The 15,566-nt window shown below is 43.5% G+C and overlaps 1 protein-coding gene across 6 annotated transcripts in view; it reads right to left on the bottom strand.

Moving 5' to 3' along the window:
* Positions 1-15,566, bottom strand: part of Helz (helicase with zinc finger domain) — a 146,864-nt gene that overhangs the window by 94,055 nt on the left and 37,243 nt on the right. For all 6 annotated transcript variants that reach the window (XM_006534505.4, XM_006534506.4, XM_006534504.1 and 3 more), the window contains 3 exons: positions 6,942-7,066; positions 4,577-4,633; positions 571-622 (listed from right to left, as the gene is read on the bottom strand). In XM_006534505.4, the coding sequence (XP_006534568.1) occupies positions 571-622; positions 4,577-4,633; positions 6,942-7,066 (234 nt within the window). The remainder of the gene's footprint in view (positions 1-570; positions 623-4,576; positions 4,634-6,941; positions 7,067-15,566) is intronic.

The following is a 15,566-nucleotide window of genomic DNA, read 5'->3' as shown; positions in this document are numbered from 1 at the left end:
GGAGCTAAGTGCGTATATTTCTGAGTACAAATGACCTGAATGATTTAGATGATGTTCCAAATAAGCCCAGGAAAATAAGGCCTAGAGGAGAAAGGGTAAGCAGCCATTTTCTATTCTTACAACCTCTCCTCAGGGGACAGAAAAGATTCTGCCAGGATAAGCTTAAAAGTTGTGCTTCAGCCACTACAGGAGAACTACTGAGCTTTAATAAATATTCCCTCTAACCCCGACTATAAGGATGAAGGCGAAGCCTGAGAAGCCAGTGTGTGTGTTCTATGAGAGTCACTACCCATGGAATGGGCACGGGGGAGCAGGCTCACTGTACACACCTGTGATCTAAACACTCAGAAACAGAGGCAGAGGAGGGGGAGTTACCGGGCAGTTGTCATTCCTCAGCTATCTTAGGAAAAGGTCCCAGAGAAAGATCTGCTTCCTCACACCTACTTGTAAATGCTTATAGCCTTCTCCACATTTCCAATTAGAGGGACTGTATTTCCCAGCAATTCTTCAAAAAAGCAGCAAGGGCGGGACTAAGAACTGCCTGAAGTTATGACAATATTTAGTGCTTACCTTCATCTAAGTCTTCTACGTGACATCCAGACAGGACATTACTCGTTGCTGTCTGTAATTTTTCAAATAAGAGAGATATAAGATTTTATAAAAACCTGACTGCTGCTGGTTTAAATTTGGGCATTTTCAACATTAAAAATAAAAGAAGAGGGCTAGAGAGATGGCTCAACGGTAAAGAGCACCTGCTGCTCTTCCAGAGGATCAGGGTTTGACTCTGTGGTCACTGCTAAAACATGGTACACACACATACATAAAGATAAAATAAAAATAAAACAAATATTCAAAATATTTTAAAAAAATAAAGAAAAATCTGTCTACTTGGAAGTTTTAGATAATAATTTCTTGTTCTTTCTGTTTCACCATAAAAGCATGAAAAGGAAGAACTTGCCAGATACCTTCCCTGCAGTGTGAAAGCAACCTGTGAGCTGAAGAAATGTCTAAACTCGGAACCCCCTTAACTGGCACACACCATCCACATGTTGGCCTCACTCTTCAACCTAACACCTGGGAAACAACTAGCAAGAGGGCTCCTCCCGAAAGCCAGGGCCAAGAAGTGGGAGGGGGGAGGCTTTGGGGAACTTTTGGGGTAGCATTGGAAATGTAAATGAAGAAAATACCTAATTAAAAAAAAATGGCCGGGAGTGGTGGCGTACGCCTTTAATCCCAGCACTAGGGAGGCAGAGGCAGGCGGATTTCTGAGTTCGAGGCCAGCCTGGTCTACAAAGTGAGTTCCAGGACAGCCAGGGCTATGCAGAGAAACCCTGTCTCAAAAAACCAAAAAAAAAAAAAAGAGGGCTCCTCCATTCCTGCAGGTAATGGTGTGTAAGCAACTGGGGCCTTCCTGGACAGTTGTGGCCATGTCCTCCTCTGTCTGGGACAGGTCTTCTTTCTATAATGGGCTGCAAGACTGGGGTCTCCTCTCTCTATCTTCCTAAGACAAATAGCTCAAACACACTTAGCTCTGACTTCCTCTTGGGCTCCACACAGTCAGGTCTGGATGAGCCAGTGCCTACAGCAGTAAGCAACCCTGAAGTAGCATACCTGATGGCTCAGCGCTGATGATCGGAAGATCTGCCTCTAGCAGCACACAGCTGACCTTTAAATTCCCATCAACACACACACATACACACACACTCTCTCACATGACAAGCAAACAGAGGATCACGTAAGTGTTCCACAGTATGTCCAAAACAAAATTCATCAACTTCACTCCAAATCTGAACCTCTCGAGGGCTCACCTCAAAGAAAGGGCGTCCCCTGAAGATAGCCACATGCTGAAATCTTGTTTCTCAACACTTTTTACTACATTTTCTTTGTTTTGTATGTGTGTAAGTGTATGGACACCATGGCACGGCAAGCATATGAAGGTCAGAGCACTATTTGCAAGAGTCTCTTCTCTCCTGCTACTACACGGGTCCCAGGAACTGAACTCATATGGCAGCAAGTGAGTTCTGCCTGCTGAGCCTCCGGCTGGCCTCTTAAAAGTCATCCGAAACTCCTCTCTTCTGAGCAGTTCCCAGTGTGCCCAGGCAGATCTAGAACACCTCTCCACCTGTCATACTCTCCTTCCAACTGATGCTGCTGCCCTGTCCCTTTTCTTACTTCTCCCTGAACCAACTGGGTATTTGTTAATATCGCCTGTATCAAGTCTCCTCTGGTCTTCCCTCATCTGTCCCGGCTCCAACACTCTGGCCTCCAGGCTTCTCTGCAGTATTATCCAACCCCTCCTCTCCCTGCTTGGGCTTCTGTCACTACTAACTAACCATGGCCTGCCCTGGTGCACTTCACCTACTTGTTTCTCCAACTGGCCCACCAGGCTTCTTGTTAGCCATACCTCAGCCTTTCAAACTCAAAAGGAGGAAACCTCATAGTAAGATGAAATTTGGAATGTTTTATACCACAGAAAGAATGGTGGTAATGCTAACTGAGTATATCTAAAATAACATTGTCGCCACACTGCCTATGACTGACAAAATGAACTTTGCAGATGGGGTTGGATCAAAATCACCAGTTTCTACAGAGTGTCTGTCATTATGAGGCTACTAATACTAATTTTAGTTTTTAAAAGCTAACCCAGGCCTGGCAGTGGTGGCACGTGCTTTTAATCGCAGCACTTGGGAGGCAGAGGCAGACGGATTTCTGAGTTCGAGGCCAGCCTGGTCTACAGAGTGAGTTCCAGGACAGCCAGGGCTACACAGAGAAACCCTGTCTCAAAAAAAAAACACAAACAAACAAACAAACCCTAGCCCAGACATTGGTAAAATAAATTGACTATAATAAGTTAATAAGTATAGGGAAACAAACACACCAGGAGGATTACTTATGCCACAAGCCCTCGAGCTTTCACAAAAGCGCCACTGAAAGATCACTCCTAAGTTCCATGATCGAGGTCTACACAGCATAAACACAGAAATATTATCTGAACTCGAGGGACACCTCCAGCTATGTTAACAAGGAGGAGATCTCATGGTGTCTCAACTCCAGACATAGACCCAACTACAGACAACCGAGGAGTGCGAGCCAGGAGTGAGAGAATCAGCCTTTCCTGGGGAGGAGCCCACAAGCCGGTTACCCAACACCTGAAATCATACAACAAATAACAGGAACAGAAACTAGAAACACAGGACCTACATTTGAGAGAGATCCCTGGAAGGTACTTAGAAAGAGTTGGAAGAAGGAAAAGGAAAGGAGAAAATTATATTATTATATTTTAACTTCAAAAATAAGTGGCCCAAAATATATAAATAAATACATAAAATAGGAAATCAAAATAAAAAACCTTCCTATCTACCTGGATGAGCTATGTGTTTTTACACGCACTGTGGCCCTGGGTGAGCTGTGCATCCTTACATGCACTGTGGCCCTGGGTGAGCTGTGAATCCTTATGCACTGTGGCCCTGGGTGAGCTGTGAATCCTTATGCACTGTGGCCCTGGGTGAGCTGTGAATCCTTATGCACTGTGGCCCTGGATGAGCTGTGAATCCTTATGCACTGTGGCCTGTCTTCCATGTCCTGCAAGTGCTTCCCCAAAGCACTTCTGTCCCTGTTAACCTTGATACTTTTCATTTTCAAAAAAATAAAAATAAAAATCTTTAAGTCACAGACTTCCCTGTCACTTAAAAAGACATGGATGGGGCTGGTGAGATGGCTCAGTGGGTAAGAGCACCCGACTGCTCTTCCAAAGGTCCGGAGTTCAAACCCCAGCAACCACATGGTGGCTCATAACCATCCGTAACAAGATCTGACTGCCTCTTCTGGAGTGTCTGAAGACAGCTACAGTGTACTTACATAATAAATAAATAAATCTTTTAAAAAAAAAAAAAAAAAAAAAAGACATGGATGATTTAAAGACTATCTTGTTTAAATTTTCAGTTTTGTGGTTTGTAACTGCCCAGGAAAATAAAAAATTAAAATTTCCCAAGTACTTTCTTTTGAGGGTCATAAATAATAACAGGGATGGGAGTCTGAGAGATGAGACTCCGTGTATGAAGAGCATGCTATGCAAATGTGAAGGAACCCAGAACCCAACTAAAAGCCCAGGGAAGCACTGTGACCTCCTACAATCCGAGCACTCAGGAGGCAGAAACAAAGGATCCCAGAGACACCTGGCTAGCTGACTAGCCAGAATTGGCATGCTCCAGGTTCAGCAAGAGACCCTGTCTCAATAAATAGAGAATAATCAAAGAAGATAGCTCACAAAAACCTGAGGCCTTCACATGAATGTGCACACGTATACACTCATGACCATGGGTTGCCCACACATGTATGAATACACAAACCACACACATATATACATGAGGAGGATAAGGAGGAAGAAGAAGGAAATTATAGACAAAACAAAAGACCTGGGATACAGACACCTGGAAAACCCTGTTCTAAGGGTGGGGTCCAACCAGTTGCACAGAAGGCCCCCTTGTCACCTTGCATACTGGCTGACACACAGCACGGAATGCTCACTGACTCACGGGGTTTAATGGGCCCAAAGAGATTCCCGAAATGGACTCACCTCTGTTTCTGTGAGAAGTGTCTTTAGTCTTGTCAAATCTTTCGTTACCATCCCATTCTGCAAGGGTGAAGTGAAGACAGGAAACCATCAGTGTCAGCCTTATTCTCACAGCTCAGCTCAGCTGAGCTCACCACAGCTCTCCTGTCCCTGCCTCCACACAGCCACTCTGTCACTAAGGAGCTGCATGCAGCTGGGAAAGGGAAAGGCCCAACAGGAACAAAGACTCAGCTGTCGCTTCTGCTAAGCACACACTCTGCACTCCCTGATGTACCAGCTTAAAATAATCTCAACACTTGCAAGACTGAGGCAGGCAGATCTCAGAGTTTGAGGCCAGCCTGGTCTACTCAGTGAGTTCAGACCAGCCAGAGTTACATAAATGAGACCCTGTCTCAAAAAATATTTTTTAAATTTCCATAAAATGGTTGCCAAAATAAAACAGTAGAAAAGCAAACCTAATATTACCCTTCTCCATTGGTCCTAATGGATTGTCTGTATATGCAAAATACTGAATTCAGTGGTTATCCACAAGTTAGAAAAAACAGAGAATCAGTATAATGCCTAGAGATGGACTATTCATGTTTTAATTTTTGATATTCAAATTTCAGAAAATTTGAAAATTAAAAGCAAGTTACTCTTCACTGGTTTTAAATTTAAAAGCCCAACAGATAAATAGTAATATAATTAACTTACAAAGAAAAAATACCTTTTAAGGCTTAAGGCTGGGCATACCTGTAACTATTGTTCTTGAAAGGTCTGGGAGGACCCAAGACTAAGGCCAGCCCAGGTTATATACACAGAGACACTTTGTCTCAGAAAGCACTTTTCTCTTGCAACTGTGATCCCAGCACTCAGAAAAGCATACAGCAGAAGTCTGTCTCAGAGTCTAGGCTAAACTGAGACAAGCTAAACTGAGACCCCGCAACAAAAGAAGGAAAGAATACACAACTACATCTTGACAGCTATTCAGACCTAGCTGTACTGCTCTGCTGTGCTCACATGTGTAAATCTTGTGAAATCAGAGACATCACCAAATTCCGGAAGTAGTTCAGTGCACGGGAATTACCCCCGAGTTCACTCACCCCGTGGTGGGTCAGTAGTAGTATACTTCATAACACACCAAATACGTTCCTATTGCTGTTTTGTCACCAGCCATGCTCTTGGCTTTCAAAATCCCTACCGATTTAAAGCATAATTGGCAGAGAATTTACACTGCTTGGTAACTATATACTTTCTTCCTTCTCTGTTTTCATTTTGATGCCTGAAAATACTAGAAAGTTGTAGCAGCTACCAACTGGTGGGAAAGTTCTTTCTTCCAAATTCCTATAAATTATCAACTCTATGACGCTGCAAAAAGGAAGACTTCATTATAGCAAAAAAAAAAAAAAAAAAAAAAAAAAACTAGAAAATGTATGTATTTAAAAAAATATCAAGTCTAAATTTAACTAGATAGTTCTACAAAATAAACATAGTAACACACAAACATTTTCAGATTCTAAAGTAATTATTACTCAGTTTAAGATATTTAGACATGTTATAAAGTAAGTAACTAAAGTTACAAATGCTGGCTAGGTATAGCAGCACACATTCTCAACACTAGGAGGGCTGAGGCAAGAGGATTGTGAGTTCAAGGACAGCCTGGGCCATAATGAGACCAAGTCTCAAAAAACCGAAAACTAAGAAGCCAGGTGTGGTGGCTCACATTTGCAATCCCAGCATTCTTAGGGTTGAGGCAGTAGGATCACTCTGAGCTTGGGGCCAGCCTAAGCTACTTATTAAGATCTAGTCTCGAAAACACAAGACCAACAATAAGAACCCTGTAAGAAATAAATACATATCAACATTTTTTTTACGATTTTATTTATTATTACACATAAGTACACTGTAGCTGTCCTAAGACACACCAGAAAAGGGTGTCAGGTCTCATTATGAGTGGTTGTGAGCCACTATGTGGTTGCTGGGATTTGAACTCAGGACCTTCGGAAGAACAGTCAGTGCTCTTACCTGCTGAGCCATCTCGCCAGCCCCCACATATCAACATTTTAAACCCAAAGATGGTTTCAGCCTCTGCTCAACATACCTTTTAAGAAACCATTTGGACCGGTGGTAGTGGTGGCACACAATTTTAATCCCAGTACTCAGGAGGCAGAGGCAAGTGGATCTCTATGAGTTCAAAATCAGCCTGGTCTACAGAGTGAGTTCCAAGACAGTCGGGGCTACACAAAGAAACCCTGTCTCAAAAAACCAAAAATCTTGGGATTTTCATGAACTTAGACATTGTACACAAATACACACTCTGTCCTCCTGCTCTCCTGAGGAGTCAGACATGAGCATTTGCAAGCGTTCAAACCCAGGCTCATCAACGTACCAGAGACTCCCCTGACAGTGACTTGGCAAGGATGGAGGACACAAGCTGGAGCTTCCCTTTCAGCTGCATGCAGCACAGCACTGCCCGGAAGGCACGCTCTCCCTTGGCCAGTCCTTCCCCCAGCACTGCCAAGGAAGAAACACATCATTAGCCACAGGACATGCAGACACAATTTTCTTGCTTATAATAGAAAGACATCGTAAGTGTGCCTTTATACATGCTAAAACAGTAACTCCAAACAGAAGGAAAAAGCAGTAGGCACCTTCTAAGTCATACACGCCAAGGACAAGAAGGAACACAGCAAAGAATGGGTGGGCCCTACTACCGCTTCTGGCATCAAAACCTAGGGAGATGCCCTCTAAAGCTCTCCAGTGGGCAGCTGGGTAAAAACTTGTCAAGTTCTGTGGCCAGCAGAGAACTACATCAGCATTCAATTGTGGACTTCAAAACAGAGAGTAGAGAGGATCTTCCATCCACCCCATGCAGAGAAAAGACAACCGTTCCAGGTGGTATGCCAGCCGCCCTGATCACTACACACCACACAGCCTCAGAATACCACATTCACACACGGGTGAACTGTCAATGAAACAGGAAGAAAACAAGCAGTCGGTGTTTTTTAAAGGGCTCTAGTAGGGGACGGCAGTGCACACCTATATCCAGTTAAGCAAGAGGCTGAGCAAAGAGGATATACTGAGGGCAGCAAGCACTTGAGATAATCAGATGGCAGGAGTCAAGCATAAGAACAGAAGCAACAGAAACTAAGGTTACTTGGCATCACCAGAACCCAGTTCTCCCACCACAGTAATCCCTAGATACCACAACACACCAGGAAAGCAAGACTCTGATTTTAAGTCACATCTCATGATGATGATAGAGGACTTAAGATGGACATAAATTACTCCCTTAAAGAAATACAGGAGAACACAGGTGAACAGCTAGAAGCCCTTAAAGAGGAAACACAAAAATCCCTTAAAGTATTAAAGGAAAACACAACCAAAAAGGAGACCCATTCAGGGTCCAAAAATGGAAATAGAAACAATAAAGAAAGGGAGACAACCCTGGAGTTAGAAAACCTAAGAAAGAGATCAGGAGTCATAGATCACCAACAGACTACAAGAGATAGAAGAGAGAATCTCAGTGGCTGAAATATCACAGAAAACATTGACACAACAGTCAAAGAAAATGCAAAATGCAAAAAGCTCCTAACCCAAAACATCCAGGAAATCCAGAACACAATGAGAAGACCAAACCTAAGGATAATATGTATAGAAAAGACAGAGATTCCCAACTTAAAGGGCCAGAAAATATCTTCAACAAAATTATAGAAGAAAACTTACCTAACCTAAAGAAAGAGATGCCCATAAACATACAAGAGGCTGGAATTAAAGGCATGTGCCACCACAAAATATTTTATGAGGCTGAAGTGCTGCCTACTGAGTGCCTCTTATGGATCTCAGAGTTTGCACAAACCTGCAACTCTTACTTCCTAAGACCCTTCCATTGCAGTAGTGTTTGAATGTCTCAGAATTTATCAAAATCACATTTCCTTCCTTCCATCATGCAGACAAGTAGCTGTACCGGCTTTTCTTCCTACTGTTTATCCTAAATGCAATTTAGTTTCTGTCTGCTAAGACATAATGAGGGCCGAAGCAAAGAGAAAAGCCGATAGCACAGAGCCCTGCTTCTGTGCCCTGTAACACCGCCAAACTGCGGTGCTGCCAACGGGTCTACCTTGGCTCTCTGAATATATATAATCTTTGGGATTATAAAAAAATAATAATCTTTGAGTTAAAATTCCATGTAGATGAATTCTCTTCCCACCAACTCCGGGTGAGGCACAGAGCATGCCCCTGCTGAACAGGATGGGGCGGGCTGCTGCACACCTCACCTCGGCCAACAGCCAACCCAAGCTCCTAGTCCCTTTCTGTCCGAGCCCTGGGTTGCTCTCAAATCCTTCCAGATACACGGGATGCTCTGGACTGGAAACTGGGTAATTCTAAAGGAATACCCATCTCCCTTTCAACAAGAACAGTCATGTTAGGGCCGACAGCCTTCAACTGTTCACAAGGACACTGGACTCCCTTGCAAGAGTCACCTGCAAAGAGAAACATCATCTGAAGCTTGAGGGACAATAAAAGTTGAACTTTTTCTGCAACAGGATAATATTAATTTTTGACAAAAGAAATAATTATTTCCTTAATTTCCAGTCTTTTATTAATAAGGAGCTTGGCCTAATGAAAGCACTGACCTAAAAATTCTTTAGAAAAATTAAAATGCCAAAAAAACTAAATTAATAAAATAATCTGTACCACGATACAATAACTTTAGAATCACTGCTTCAAGGACAGTAATCAAAAAAAATGTTTAAATCCTAAGGAAGGCAAGATGGATCAGCTGGGAAAAATCTCTTGCTACACAACTGCCTGGAAACCGCAGTTTGACTTGGAACACACTAAGGTGTAGGGAAAAAAACAACTTCACAAGCTGTCCCGACTTCCACAGAGCACCACAGAGCATGCCCACACGCATCGATCCTACACACGCGCAGCAGTGAACTTTTTAGTTCTAAGTCCAGCATAGTGGCCCAGATCTGTAATTTGAGTACTCAGGAAGCTGAGGCAGGAGGATTATAATAATCTTGAGGCCAGGCTAAACCACACAGTAAGTACTAGTCATGCTCCAAGACAAGACCTGCTATGTCTCAAAAATGGTAAACCAGGGCCGGGAGACGGCTCAGCGGGTAAGAGCACTGAACTCAGGACCACTGGGCTCTTCCAGAGGTCCTGAGTTCAAATCCCAGCAACCACATGGTGGCTCACAACCATCTGTAATAGGATCTGATGCCCTCTTCTGGTGCATCTGAAGAGAGTGACAGTATACTCACAAACATAAAATAAATAAATAAATCTTTTTAAAAAATACTAAACTATTCTAAACATGCACGTGTGTGTTTATTATGTTCTGAGCTCTCTACCAAGGGCTGCAAAGATGGCTTAGCAGGTAAATATACTTGTCACCGAGCCTGACAACTGTTTTATGCCCTGAAACCACATTGTGAAAAGGGAAAACCAATTGCTGCCTGTTGTCCTCTGACATCTACCTCCACACAATGCCACAGCAATCACATTATCTACAGTTCAAGGTCAGCCTGGCCTACATGGTAGGTTCTAGGCCAGCCAGGGCTACATGTTGAAACCCTGCCTCAAAATAAGTCAAATAAATAATCATAAAGACTCTTCCTAAGTATCAGTCATTAGGTTTTTGACAATTCATTTGCCACACAAGTCACAGATTTGTGAAAAGGACAGTGTATAGAAACAGATGCAGGGGCGCGGGTGGGATGGCTCCTCAGTCTGAAGGACTAACTGTTTCCACAGAGGACCCAGGTATGCTTCCCAGAACCCACATGGCAGCTCACAACCATGTATAATTACAGTTTCAGTGGATCCAATACCTTTTTCTGGCCTCAGTGGGATCCTGCACACACGTAGTGTACATAAACTTGCACGGGTACACACACACACATAAAAGTAAATTAATCTTAAAAAAAAAAACACAAGGGGCTGGAGAGATGGCTCAGTGGGTAAGAGCACTACTGACTGCTCTTCCAAAGGTCCTGAGTTCAAGTCCCAGAAACCACATGGAGGCTCACAACCACCCGTAATAAGATATGACACCCTCTTCTGGTGCATCTGGAGACAACTACAGTGTGCTTTCATATAAGAATAAATAAATCCTTTAAAAAATAAATAATTAAAAAAGAAAAAAACAAAAAATAAATAAATAAAAGAAACATGATTTTAAAAAACACACACACACACAAATTCAGCTGGCATTTGAATGCCTTTAATCCCAACCTTTGGGAGGCAAAGGCACGCAGGTCTCTCTGTTTAAGGCTTGCCTTGTCTATATAAGTACTGGTCTGGCTAGGGCTACAAAGTAAGACCCTATCATTAATAAATAAATAATAAATAAATAAATAAATAAATAGCAACTGAAGGGTTTCACAGAGAGACTGAGCATCAGGTGACATCACTGTTTGCTCTTCCAAAGGACCAGGGTTCAGTTCCTATGACCCAATGGTGGTTCACAACCATGTCTAACTCCAGTTCCAGGGAATCTGATCTGTCTGCTGACTTAGTGAGCACTAGGCATGCACATGCTACACATTCATACATGCTTGAATAAAGCTTTTACTCTTAGCACGGTGAAAACTTTATGTGCGTGAGCTGGACTGTGGTGGCGCACGCCTTTAATCACAACACTTGGGAAGCAGAGGCAGGTGGATCTCTGTGAGTTCCAGGACAGCCTGTCTATAGAACTACACAGAGAAATCTTGTCTGGAAAAAACAAAAACAAACAAACAAACAAGCCTGTGTGTGTGCACAGTACAGGAAACAACTCCACTGCTTTTAGTGTCTTCAACTCCCTCTTCATTAAAGACCCTAAACTTCCAGAGATGCACCTGCCGTATGACCACAGCAAAGTTGTGACACTTAGTGACAACTTACCAAATGAAAACATCTGAAGAAAAGCTGAGTTTAAAAGGGGCTTTTTCTATCCTGAAACTCCCTTCTCTCCTCCTCAGTTTCAGAAGTCAGAATCGTGAGATCTCTGTTGCAAGCCTTTTACTGTTCTCACTAGCTGGCTCACCAAAGAAGACTGCAGACACTCTGCCTCTCTTTGGAAGTGGAAACTTAAAAGGTTCTTTGGCAGTTGGATGGTGGTTTGCTGGGGCAAACACGTGAAGGAGTGTTTTCCTAAAGTGGACACAGGTGTAAAACGAAGGCAGACTCGTGAAGAACTTTGAGCTGAAGCAGACACAGGAGAGAGGCTATTCTGCTAGAGTGGCTCAAGCTACCACTGCTAACCTGTGAACTGAGCTGCTGATTTCCAGACAACACAGATGGGAGTTGCTCCAAAGAGCCTTTCTAAACAGGTCCACTTGCCTCCCCTCACCCCCGCCCACACATCCTTTCTTCCTCCCTACCTCTGGTGGGTGGGTGGTGGGCACAAGGGAGGCTAAAGCGGTTAAGAAGCATTATTAAGAATACGGTTTGAAATAACTAAAGTTACACCCTTCTGTGTCTGCCTACGACAGAAAGTTCTGTCTCCAGTGCTAACAGGCACTTTCTTTCTCTTGTTACTGCGGCACAAGACTTACTGAGATTTCACAAGGCAAGGTATACTCTATCTTAAATCTCTGCTTATGTACAAATGCAATTTCAGGTCTGAGGCTGTAGCCCACAGTCAAGAGCAACATGCACCAGGCCCTGGTTATACCCCCAGTCACACTCACGCCCAAGTAACACAGGGTTAGCACTAGTAAGTACCCAGTCAGCACGGACATGACATTTCTTTTACAGCATCCTCCTAACTAAGCACAAGTGGCTCGGACCTGTAACTGCATCCACACCGCACTCTAGAGAGAGTTCAAGGCCTTCCTTGACAAGACAGCAAGTTTAATGCCAACCTGGGCAACTTGGCAAGAGAACTTGTCTCCAAAAATAAAGCTGAAGATTTATGTACAACTACCGTTGTTTAATTAGTAAACCCTCTGAGAAGAGTCACTACAAACGAGAATCCTACAACTGAGTTCACCCTGGTTCACAGTTCATTTCCTCCATACCAATTCACACTAAGCAACAACAAAAGACCCGCAATTTTAAACACTAAGCTTTCAAATATTCATAATTTAAATACAAGTCCTATACATCAGGCTGTGGAGGTGGCTCAGTGGGGAAAGGAGCTGTCACCAAGCTTGACAGCCTGAGTCTGACCCTCAGGGTGGAAGGCGAAAACCACATCCCACAAGTTATTCTCTGCCATACACACACACACACACACTATACGTGCATACACAAAACAAATACAGATAAATGGAACAGAACTTTTAAAATGAGATTTATGTACAAATGTAAATAAACATTTGAGGGAAATCAGACTGAAAGTCAAAATCCAATTCCGTAAAGCCTTCAATTCCTATTAAGAGATCAAAGCGGAACCTCTGATTGTCCCAGCTTGGACCCATTCAAGGGCACTGAGTGAATGAACACAACCATTTCAGGTCAAACATGCTACATCTCTGCTTGGACAGCAGCTACAAGATGACACGTGACAGATGAGAGTGGCTTGTGGTTGGCAGGGGTCAGGAATGGTAGCGAGCGTTGGGTGTGGGACAGACAGCACGGTGAGGTCTTATGGTAACAGAACACTGTGCTGGGGTTGTTGGTGGCTACACAAATCAACACAAGTGGCACATGCTATACACACTCATACTAACACTAATTTATTGGTTTTGATACAGTACTAGAGTAACAGAAGTCAAAACCATCATGGACAAGGATTCAAAGCATACATGTGACCTCTCCTTACAACTTACCAACCTGCAATTGTTTCAACTAGAAAAACTTAAATTCTAAACTCCTACTGGAGAAAAAAAAAAAAAAGAAAAGCTTTGTGTCTAGAAAACGTCTTTTTTAAAAGACAGCTGGAGAAGTAGGTCAGCAGATAAGAACACTTGATGCAGCCGGGCGTGGTGGCACATGCCTTTAATCCCAGCACTCTGGATTTCTGAGTTCGAGGCCAGCCTGATCTACAAAGTGAGTTCCAGGACAGCCAGGGCTACACAGAGAAACCCTGTCTCGAAAAAACAAAACAAAACAAAACAAAACAAAAAACCACACTTGATGTGACAGCAAGAGGACCTGAGGTTGAATCCCCAGCACCCACATAAAAGCCAGGCAGGGCCACACATGCCAATAACCCTGCGGCTGAGGCAGAAGAAAGGAAAATCCCAGGACCTCAGCAGCAGGACAGACTAGCCAAACTGCGAGGTGCAGTCAGGGAGCTGACTCCGGGGTTAAGGACACTTGCTCTTCACTTGCTGCGCGTGCAGAGGACCCAAATTTGGTTCCCAACATGCTGTCAGGCAGTTAGATAACTGCCTGCAACTATAGACCCAGGGGATCTAGCATCTCAGGCCTCCACGACATGCATGAGATCAGCATTCAGGCAACATACCCACATACAAGCACATAAACTCTGCGGTCATCTGAGGAAGAATGGCCCCCATAGGCTCATAAATTTGAATGCTTGGTCACCAGGGAGTGGCACTACTTGAAAGATTAGAAAGTACTGGAGGAGGCTTGCCACTGGGGGTGGGCACGCCTAGCACAGAATCTCTTTCTGAGCCAGCAAATCAGGGTGCAGTTCTCGGTTACTTCTCCAGTACTATTTCTGTCTGTGTGCCACCGCACCTCGACAATAATGACCTCTAACCTCTGAGACTGTAAGCCCTCAATTAAATGCTTTCTTTTCTAATCGGAGCCTTGGTCAGGATGTCTCTTCACAGCAACAGAACACTGACCAAGACATACATAACTGAAGATAACAAAATAAATACCAAAAATAATAATAATAATAGAGCCTCCAGCTTTTTATTTCTAGAATAAAAGACTGGCTTTTCTTTCTCTGTGTTCTTTTCCTGGTTGTTCAGAATGTAAAGCCCTGAAGTAGAGACACATAACAGATGTGGCTCCAGACAGCAGCATGGCTTCCCGCCACAGTCTCACATCAAAGCCACAGTCCTGCTCACAACTGCCGCTGTGCCTTAAAACAAGCTGACTCACCACAGCCTGTTTCCACATCTAGAAAACTGAGAAGACAACTGGATTAAATAAAACAATGGATTTCAGAGGCCCTGACCTGAGATATTGTGATTAAACACTATTATCCTATCAACTAAATATATTTCCAACAAAGCCTTTTAATTACTGTAAAAACTACAGATTCTCCTTGACTTACAATGTTGTCCCAGCCTGATAAACTCAGTGCAAACTGCAAATAATGTAAACCAAAGTGCATTTAACTTTTCTCCACTCTGGTAAATTGCCCGTGCTTCTGTGCACCCTAATTAAACTCATTGAGTCAACCGAAAGGAAAAGGGAAACGGCAGGAGCGTGGAAGGGAACTTAGTCAGATGGAAAAGATCAGCTGGGAGAAGACAAGAGTGTAATGGGGTTAATACGATCAGAATACATCACGTACGTATGTGAGGATGCCATGATGAAAGCCATTACTGTGTGTAGTTAATAGATGCTAATACAACACGTTTTCTGAAGTACATTTAAAGACTGGAGAGAGGGCTCGGGTGTCACGGGCACACACTGCTTGTCTGGGGCACCTGAGTTCAGTTACCAGCCCGGGGTTAGGCAGCTCACCACCTCCTGCAGTTCCCGATCCAGGGGAGTTGACATCCCCTTCCAGGTTCAGCAGACACCTGCACTCAACTCACAGACCCACACACAGACACATACATATACACATAATTAGAAATAGAAGTGCCTTTAGGAGCTGGAAGAAAGCTCAGCTTAAAAATGCCTGTCTAACACTTGGCCCTGGGGAGGTAGTCTGCCACCACAACCAAAAAAATAAAATAAAAGCCCCAATTTTCCCAAATACCCCAACTAGCAATGCTAGCAACATAATACACTTGCTGCAGGGGACTGGTTATTTGGCCTCTTGATCCTGGAGCTAACTGGGACCTGTAACTCATTGTAGCTGCCCAGGATGATTAGAGAGCATCAAATCACACGTCAGTAGCCCCCAAAAAGGCCAAAATCA

The sequence above is a fragment of the Mus musculus genome, chromosome 11 (genome assembly GCF_000001635.26).
Source record: "Mus musculus strain C57BL/6J chromosome 11, GRCm38.p6 C57BL/6J".
In the NCBI taxonomy this organism is placed as follows: domain Eukaryota; kingdom Metazoa; phylum Chordata; class Mammalia; order Rodentia; family Muridae; genus Mus; species Mus musculus.
The sequence above is the reverse complement of the archived record's forward strand: the minus strand, read 5'-3'. Positions and strand labels throughout refer to the sequence as shown.